Here is a 9,730-nt window from a genome sequence, read left to right as displayed (position 1 = left end):
CTTGTCAACACTTCTAAAGCTTATGCTTATGCCAAATGACTCACCTTAATCATTCTTTTAGGAGCCTTCTGTGCTTTGCATTGTGCGGAAATCTCTGGTCCCTCTCTCTCTTAGTTGATACCGAAAAATCCAAAGAGAAGTTTTCTTGTTTCTGATCGAGACGGGTCTTTGGAATATTGATTGGATATAAAAGGCAGACGTCTTTGGGGTTCAACTTCAACTGAAGTCGTCGAGGCTTGAAAGGGGTTGTCATTTATGGAGCTGAAACTGTTTGATCCGCAGTCTACGACATTAGCCCACGTGGGAAGATTATACTCGACCCCGTTCATGAATTGGAGGGACACTCCGAGTGTCGGGGTCCCTCACTTGTTTTTTTCTTGCAGAGGTATACGCTCTTTCAAGATGCCATTCTGATTGCCAAGCACAAAATGCTGATTTTACGGTTACTAACTGTTGATTTAGAATCTGGGAAAAAAAAAGTGTTCATTTAGAATGTTCAATCTCAAGTTTGTCCTTGCTTCACTGATGAATCAGGAAAACGTGCAGACTTGGGATTGGAATTATGAATGCAGAAAAACTTGCTGATCTGATATATTCACTTTAATTCCCATTAGAATGTCGTTTTCTCATTGTTTAGGTTCTTCAGTTAGAGCCGCTTTGTCTAGTAAATCAAACAATGCTCATACAACTTCAAATGGGGCATTGAGTTCATCTGGCCCAGGAGTGACAGAATCTTGTTTGCATCATACTTGCACAACGAACAGCATAAACTCAAGTGTTTGTTCAAGAGATCTGAGAGTGCTTGATGGCTACGATGATGAATATGGAGGATTTGTGGTTGATCCGGACAAACTACCCACCAATCAAAATACCTTCTCTTTGATGCTTCGTTCCTCTCTTTCGCATTGGAAAATGAAGGTGATGTGTCTTCTTATGCAGTGAGTTTCAAGCTATGCTGTAATTCTGGTTTTATGTCCAAGAGTGTTCGATGCCTTATAATCCCGTGTTGAAGTATCCCCACTTACAATTCTTTTCATTAGGAAACATCCTCTTGAGCTTACATCGGTGGCAGTATTGAGCTTTCCCGGCAAATTGATCCTAATTATTAAAAAAGAAGAAGAAAAAAGCAATGTAATATCCTGTTTACAATGTTAGGCCATTTTGTCAGAACCCATTGACATCGGTTTATGATGGAATTCTTCTAGGAGACATCAACATTTAGATTGACTATAGTCTTATTAATGTAATATGCAAGTATTCTCATATTGAATGAGACAATGACTGCTTCTCACAATTATCGTGATAGCAAGGGCTTGAACTCTGAATCATATAACTGTAGGGAAAGCAGGGAATATGGCTCGAGTTGCCCCTGCAATTGTCCGAACTTGTTCCAATTGCTGTGAAGGTACTCCGCAATTTCTTTATCATACGTAAGTTACTCAATTTCCACCACAAAACCGAAAAAAATTCACACAAGCCTACTCTGTGAATGGCCCCTGCAGATTTATTTATGTATGTATGTATGTGTGTGTGTTTCTATATATATAACCCTGATAGATTATTTAGTTCAAAAGTAGTGATATCGCCACTGACAACGCATTTTTACTCCTCTTACGTATGATTGAAGGAAGGATTCAGATACCACCACGCAGAAATAAATTACGTGATGCTGACATACTGGTTACCGGAAGGGCCATGCATGCTTCCTGGCAACGCTTCTCATCAAGTTGGTGTTGGAGGCCTCGTCATCAATGACAAGGGCGAGGTACAATATGTTTTCTCTGATAAATTGGAAGAGTGGATGATGCTACCAAATTCATGGAATCACAGCTGAACTCAGTGAACTAGTCCTACAGTCAGGCTCATATAATATTTATGTTTTGATATTGACATTGATCATATAAAAGGACATTACTTTTGTTAAGGTTTATCTGGCAACATCTCATGCTGATGGGTCGTGCCATTCAATAAAATTAACTTGTAGACAGTTGTATATGAACGAGCTCTGCAGCTTGAATGAAAACCAGGCAGTCAGAAATTGACAGTAATTCCCTCATATGGATGGGGCTAAAGAATCACATACGACATATGCTTCATTCTTGCTCTGTTGACATTCACAAATGCCAATGCATCTTATGGACTCACACTCCAATGCCAAAATTGTGACCGGCTTAGACTCTAGTCGTTTCTTTCTATATGTTGCTTTTTTGAACTTTTGCCAGAGTCTAGTCCTACAGTTCCACAATGACTGACTAGTGCAACAGGTTCTTGTAGTGCAAGAGAGGTACTGTTCTCCAGCATGTGTTGGTCTCTGGAAATTACCAACTGGATTCATTGCTGAGGTACCTGATTGAATGTTCAAGATGAGTTAACTTGAGTTTCCTTTTCTTTCTCACTGTCATTATATTACTCTTTTAATTGGCAGTCAGAGGAGATATTTGAAGGAGTTGTAAGAGAAGTCAAGGAAGAAACTGGTGTAAGTATCTCTTTTTCATGATATATTTGCTTTTTTGGGATTACTTACTTACACATTGGTGACAGGATCAACAAGCAGTTATAAGTTCTTAATTATTTCAAATTCTTCCCTAATACGAGCTTTTTCCTCATTTCACATTTCAGATAGATACTGAGTTTATAGAAATAATCGGGTTCAGGTAATGAAAAGGACTCTTTTTCCCATAATTTGCCTTGCTGTACCTTTCATGGATTATAATTCATTATCTCTTCTTTTCCTTAAATCAATTTCAGGCATGCGCACAGTATAGCTTTCAACAAGTCAGATTTGTTCTTCATTTGCATGTTAAGACCCCTTTCGACTCAAATAATGATCGATGATGATGAAATTCAAGCAGCCAAGGTAGTCCATGCCTCCGTAGAGTAGCAAAGCTTTCTCTGTGAGAATTCTTGTTGTTAAACGTAGAAAATTAAAGGCAAATCAGCAATATTTTCTGTTATGCTTGAACAAGGATGTACAAAAGCACATCAATCACTACTTCGACTTCATAATCACAGTTTTCACTGAAAATACTAGCTGATTTTTTTATGCAGTGGATGCCTCTGGTCGAATTTGTCGAGCACCAACTCATCCAAGGCGACAGAATGTTCAAGAAAGTAATCGATATTTACATTGCTCGGCTGAAGAAACAGTGTTGTGGATTGTCTGCTCATCAATCAGCCTCCAAGTTCGACGGCAGAGAATCAACCCTCTACTACAATGTAATTGACTCCCAAGATGATTGTGAAGCTTGCTCAGGCTAGCAGGTCCACCTCCAGGAAGCAGCCGATGTACGTAGCTCATTGATGATTTTCTGATCATGTAGCATCTCTAGCTTTGCCATTCGAGATTTGCCAGTGTCCTAAAATACTGGAAATGATAAGTCATAGAGGGATGTAATTAACAAGTTATCCATGGAATGTAATTCGTTCTTCTCATGCGTCATGCCTATAGTAAGATCAGGAAAGTCATGCATGTTCTGTTACTTTAGACACGTCTATATGTTCCTCCGTATATACAACAGAATGTTGAGTACGAATTCGAAATGGTTTCTTTTCACCGGATGAATTACTTGGTGTTAAAAAGACCCTGAAAAGGATTGGGGGTAAGCCGGTTAAAACAAAGACTCTTGGGAAGCTGATGGGTGTTTGCTTCAGTGCTTGAACAAGTCCAGCAACAAATTTCAAAGGTGATTGACTATTTAACTGTAATATCTTTCAAGACAGAGAGGTAAATGATCCTCTTCAGGGCCAGCATAATCTCGATGGTGAGGTGGGGATGATGAGACAAGCAGAAGATGCTAGTAATCAATACAATGGCTTAAATCAGGTGTTAGATTAAGATATTGGCCCCCTGCTATGTTGTGTAAAATGGAACAAGAAAATAATCATGTGGGCCTTTATTCCACTGATAACTTCTTATCGCTATATCATACTTCTAATAAATTCAATTTCAGAGAAAGTCAACCACTTTCCAGTATTTATTTATGCTGAAAACAATTTTTTTTTTTTTGGTTAGATGCTGAAAACAGGTTGAAAATTTAGTTTTATGGTATTTGATAATAAGTGAATCACTAAAGCCAGCTTGTATCGTTTAAAAAGGACATGTAATGACTTAGAAATTGGAATCAATATCTTCTTTATATATCCAATAATCCATCAAAATAACGAGAATTATAAAGAAGTCAAGAAAGAAATTATGTAATTATATTTATATTATATTGAATAGGACAATATTTTTTTAAAAAAGTAGAAGAACAAGAGCATTAACGAAGTAAATTCAGGAGATAATAGACACAGATTTATGAAAAAAAATTATGAGACTTATGGACAAACAAATTTGATGAGAGATAAGGAATTAGACGTGCAGGACCTCTCAAGTGCCTTAACTTTGGAAAAGGACACTTAAGTGCCATAACTTACGAAAGGTACACTTAAGTGCCAAAATCGGAGTAAAAGAGATCACTTAAGTGTCAATCCGGCCAAAACGCCAACGTGGCGTTTTTTTTTTTTACGCGCGCCAAAACGGCGCCGTTTTGCACGTTGACGTGGCCAAAACGGCGTCGTTTCGACCGACGTGGAACAAAATAAATAAATAAATAATTTAATTTAATTTTAAATTAAATTTAGTTAAAATATTTTAAAAATAATATTTAAAAACTTTAAAAACTTTAAAAAAATTTTAAAAAAAAAAAAAGGAACAGGGAGGCGGGTGAGGGATCAGCCCTCGGCCCGCCGCTGCCGCCCCGCCGCCGCCGGGAAGAGCCGGCGACGGCGGGGAGGGCCGGCCGGGGTTGCCGGCCTCGGCCGGGGCCGCGACCCCCGGCCGGGCGGCGAGGGCTCGCGAGCCCTCGCCGCCGGATCTGGGCGAGGGCCGCGAGCCCTCGCCGCCGGATTCGGGCGAGGGCTCGCCGCTAGATCTGGGGGGCGCGCGGCCCTCGCCCAGATCCGGCGAGGGTCGGCCCTCGCCCGGCCGGGCCAAGGCCGCCGCCCGCCGGGCGACCCCCGGCGGGCGGCGGCCTTGGCCTGGCCGGCGAGGGCCGCCGACCTCGCCGGACTGGCGAGGGGGTCGCGACCCTCGCCCCCGACGGGCGAGGGCTCGCGAGCCCTCGCCGCCGTCGGCCGGGTCGCCGGCCGGCCGGGCCCGCGACCCGCCGACCCTCCCCCCGCCGTCGCCCGGCCCTTCCCGACGGCGGCGGGGGCGGCGGCGGCGGGCCGAGGGCCGATCCTCGGCCCGCCTCCCCATTCCCTTTTTTTTTTTTTTTTTAATTTTTTTTAAATATTTTTAAAGGTTTTTAAAGTTTTTAAATTATTATTTTTTAAAATATTTTAAATAAATTTAATTTTAAAATTATTATTTTAAAATATTTTAACTAAATTTAATTTTAAAATTAATTTAATTAATTTAATTAATTTTCTTTTTGCCACGTCGCCCCAAACGGCGCCGTTTTGGCCACGTCGCATGCAAACGGCGTCGTTTTGGGCGCGCTTCACGGAAAAACGCCATGTTGGCGTTTTGGCCGGATTTTGGCAGTGGCACTCAAATGATCCGTTTTTTCGAATTTGGCACTTAAGTGTACCTTTCGTAAGTTATGGCACTTAAGTGTCCCTTTGGTCAAAGTTATGGCACTTGGAAGCGTTCTTTTGCCTAAGGAATTACAATAAAGGAACCTATTCTTCTCACTTGGACACGCATCAAGAAATCAGGGAAAACGAGTTCTTACTTACCAAAACAAGAAGGGCAGCCCGCGTGGTGTTCAAAGTGAAGCATTGATTTTTGGTCTGCATTGAAAACAGAGGCAAGAGTTTGGATTGTGACCTAATTTAGTCCCAAATCCTCAGATTGGGATATGGAAGGGCTAAAACTGCATAGTTTTAATAGATTTTTGCGGTTGGCAGTCACTTCGGATGATTAAATATAAAATTTATGCTGTATAAAATTTTTAAACAAGGAAAATCGCCGATGCAACTTAAATGAACATCTATAAAAAGTTATGGATTTTATGATCGTGTCACCGTTATGGTACTAATGCCTAATGGTGTCCTTTTCTTACTCCATAAGTCTAGACGTGTGGAAGCCATCTCTTTAGAGTTGAAAATTCAATACCTTACGTAAAGTTGTTAAGGAAGATCCAAGAAAGACCTGAAGCTGGGGAGGTGAGACTTTTGAAACATGCCACTAACTGGCCGACAAAAGATGGAATTCTGGCAGAAACAGAGGGCGATCGAAGCAATTAAATTCCAGAAAAGAAGTAAACAAGTCGGAGAAAGATGGAAAAACTTTCATTTGTTGATGTTACTATAGGTGAAATCCTGGAATTGTTTATTTGTGGACGGCAAATGAAGTCCAGTCTACAATCTCTGGGCGTGGCATGGTTAAACTAACAGGCTCGCATTAATATGACAGGAAGTTTCAGACGGAGGAAAGACGATCACTTCTAATCAAGAACTAACAGAATAGAAGCCAAATTTATGCACTGCAGATGATGATATCCCCTCATTGATCTGCAGATCTATTACAATGCTGGGAATCCCAGCCAGGGATGGAATTCTGCCTCAAGTTTTCTGATTTTACAACCTGAAAGTTCCAACCCAGTGAACACTCTTCATGACTTTGACTCTGCTTTTTGATTGTGTCAAGTGGGGACTTTAATTAAAGACCAAGAAGGGTTCTCATCTTTAGTGTTCTTACAGTGGAACTAAGCTTGTTAGAACTTCCAGGGCTCTGGCTTCGTTATTCTAACTGGGAGTTTTCTCGCCAAAGTTGCCCAGAAAAATATATAATCACGTTTCCATCTCAATTAGCTGCTTCAGTATTCAGTCATTCTCTAGAAGCAATCTCGCTGATGGCATTCATTTTCTTAGTTATGATCTTCTCATGCTTCATATTTATAGCTACTCGAGATAATAGGTCTAATTCCAGAAGTATACAGTGCAGCTATGGAGATCCTGAAATTCAATTCCCTTTCTGGGTGACATTTCGACAACCCCACGACTGCAACTCTTCTGGGTTCGAGCTGATTTGTAGAGAAGATGCCACCCCAATTCGCTTCCAATCTTACGGGGACTTAGAAGTGAAATCCGTTCTTTAGGACACTAGGAGGCTCAACCTAATTGACCCTAAAAGTAACCGACCAAAAAAATAAAAAATAAAAATTGACCCTAAAAGTTGTGTCCATGATGTCTTTTCTCAATATCAACCTCTACCTCACACCCTTCCATTACGATTATGCTGTTTGGAAACTACACTAACCTCAACTGCTTGGCACCTCTTTTGAATCCTTTCACAGATATTCCATGCTTATGTGGCGTTGGGTTTCACGTTTATACTGTCAATTGCAAAAAGATTAAAACAGTTGCAATTCACATCCATAACTGATAACACGTTTGGTCCTATTGAAATATAATATGTGGAAACCACAGGATCTTACCATTTAAGTCAGCGTGATATCACCAAAGAAATAAATGAGGAATAATAAGGATATCAGAAATTTACTTGGTTCGGTCCAAATATTGGTACCTATGTCCACAATGAGAGCTAACAACAAATTATCTACTATAATCGAAGAATCAGAGTTTACAATCGTTTACATGCTCGAGTGTTTCCCATATTTAGATAACTTAATTGTGACAAAATGACATAACCCATTGATTTAAGCTTTTCAGTGAATTAGGATATGTTGACGGGTTCAGATTTGAGCTCTCTTTTGGTGATCTCCCCAAGTAAAGGTATTGGGCGTCTACTCTACACTCCCAACTGGTCCCAAGTTGACATGGTACCTACTTGGTTGTGAAAGGTTCACGAAAAAGATCATTGCCATATATTCTATCGACAGAGGAAATGGCAAAGGTAACTTTTCATTGCCCTGTCTACTTCTGCAAATTGGAATTAATAGTGATAGCTTCTGCATAGAGGTCTTTTTTTGTTTCATGGTGGCCACTAAGGTATCTATTACATGCATGACTTGGGCTTAAAAATATAAGCGCAATCATGAGTATCAAGTTAATCCAGAATATTTTTAGATTTTTAGCAGGTTGAGCTGAATAGTGACAACAAACCTTGATTACGCTCGACTGACAATCCTAGAATCAATATTTTAAGCAAAGTTTAGGCAGATTGTTGTCTGGGCTCAACTCGATTATTGCCTTATGACTATTGAAGCAGACACGATCATTGGCAGGTGTGATCAAAACGAGCTCGGAAGAGGCTTGCTTTAAAAACATTGTAGGCGGAATGGTCAGATTGGGTGGCAGGGCTTTAATCAAGCCTAAAATCCCCAACCATTCCAAACAATCAAACAAAAAGCTTTCAAAAATAACGAATAATACTTTTCTGAAAATAGTAGAACAAGATCAGAGATTGGATCGAAGGGGCGGTCATATCGCCTCGCCCTGCCTGCATTTTATATTAGAAACAACCTCAGCCACAGATCAAAAGTTATGTATGTACTCTGCCTAGATAGCCCAAACGCATCGCTTGGTCTCCGATCAAGTCTATTGTTAAGTCTCTCTAGAGTCAGAAGCATACGCTTTCAGTAATGCTTTTGGCATATTTTTAGCTTATATGTTCCTGTACAGATGATATTTTTTCAACTACTCAGATTTTTTTCTTTCACTGAAGCAGCGGTTCTAAGTATTGGAATCGTTATTGTGGCACTTGTTGCCCTGGTAAGTATCACAATTTATCGATCTAGTGAGCGGCAGAAGCTAAAAAAGGAGCAGAAGCTTGAAGCCCATAAATATTTAACGGACCCTTAAAGCTCAAAAATCTGAAGCAACGATTGATTGCTCGTATTTGAGACTTGAATTATGTAAAATTAAATTTGTGATGAAGAGCCAGCTCAAAACCATCAGCCAGAGATTCAGAATTCAGCTGTTCTGTTGGTATTAGCGACGAAAACTGCACTCTTCGCCTCTTTTGATTTTAGTCTCAGATCATTTCAACCCAACAGGAAGACAAACTTTTACCTTAAAATCTTTTTATGATGTTTTAGATTCTGCATAAAGTATTCCTTCTAATCATGGACTCTTATGCCCTATGCAATCAGGAGAAAGAGCAGTCTCTGTCGGAAGGTCCAGCTGATTGGATTAAAATAACTCTACTTTCCATCAGAATAGACCGCACTACAACATATCTTTTTCTTCCTCGATTGCCGAAATATGCACTGTCAAGAACATCCTTGTCAAATACATCAAACTCCGACTTCTGAACATCTTTTATCCCCCCTTCAGCTTTCAGCTTCGCAAGAGAAAACCGACTAGATGCATGAGGAAGTATTGCCAGCCAAGACTAGAGTAACACTTGGGTCTCCATCTTGGATTTCGATCACAGTGTCAGGGTTAGCGAGATGATGCAAATTGGTATGATTCGGGAGCTAAAGGTTATTTTCCATGGCCAGCTTGTTCTGCTTAGGCGATGCATTGTGTTTTCGCAACTACGTCCTTTTGCCTATTATATTCCAACTATTTAAAATGTCGCGATCTTTGAGGGGAACAAATTACGACACGGTCTTAACTGAAACAACAGTGCGATGCAATCCAGTTTGTGTACTCGAGTTTGTTGGTTTCACAATGCAATAAGATGAAATGGAAAGGAAGTTCATGAACAATGATCATCACCCAGAAAGAAGAAGGGCCGCTACTAAACTGTTCTTTCATTCTGCTTCATGATAATCACGACCAAGTGCGAGTTAACAAAAGACCTCAAGAACAGCTGACCGCAGTAAGAAAACCATAA

At 40.4% G+C, this 9,730-nt stretch overlaps 1 protein-coding gene across 1 annotated transcript; it reads left to right on the top strand.

Annotated features, from left to right (window-relative positions):
• Positions 1 to 3,436, top strand: LOC104441943 (nudix hydrolase 8). The gene is made up of 9 exons (XM_010055208.3): positions 1 to 385; positions 638 to 918; positions 1,340 to 1,405; positions 1,628 to 1,765; positions 2,265 to 2,342; positions 2,426 to 2,476; positions 2,620 to 2,654; positions 2,749 to 2,857; positions 3,049 to 3,436. The coding sequence occupies exons 1-9, from the start codon at positions 256 to 258 to the stop codon at positions 3,256 to 3,258; spliced, it is 1,098 nt and encodes a 365-aa protein (XP_010053510.2). The 5' UTR covers positions 1 to 255; the 3' UTR covers positions 3,259 to 3,436.
• Positions 3,437 to 9,730: the final 6,294 nt, after the last annotated feature.

This window comes from Eucalyptus grandis, chromosome 4 (assembly GCF_016545825.1).
Source record: "Eucalyptus grandis isolate ANBG69807.140 chromosome 4, ASM1654582v1, whole genome shotgun sequence".
Taxonomy (NCBI): Eukaryota; Viridiplantae; Streptophyta; class Magnoliopsida; order Myrtales; family Myrtaceae; genus Eucalyptus; species Eucalyptus grandis.
The sequence above is the reverse complement of the archived record's forward strand: the minus strand, read 5'-3'. Positions and strand labels throughout refer to the sequence as shown.

Excerpts from the sequence above, each read along its gene's own strand:
- LOC104441943 (XM_010055208.3), top strand. The coding sequence starts at position 256 with ATGGAGCTGAAACTGTTTGATCCGCAGTCTACGACATTAGCCCACGTG. Across the intron at positions 386-637 it reads CTTGTTTTTTTCTTGCAGAG|GTTCTTCAGTTAGAGCCGCT; the intron begins GTATACGCTCTT and ends CTCATTGTTTAG. Across the intron at positions 2,477-2,619 it reads AAGTCAAGGAAGAAACTGGT|ATAGATACTGAGTTTATAGA; the intron begins GTAAGTATCTCT and ends TTCACATTTCAG.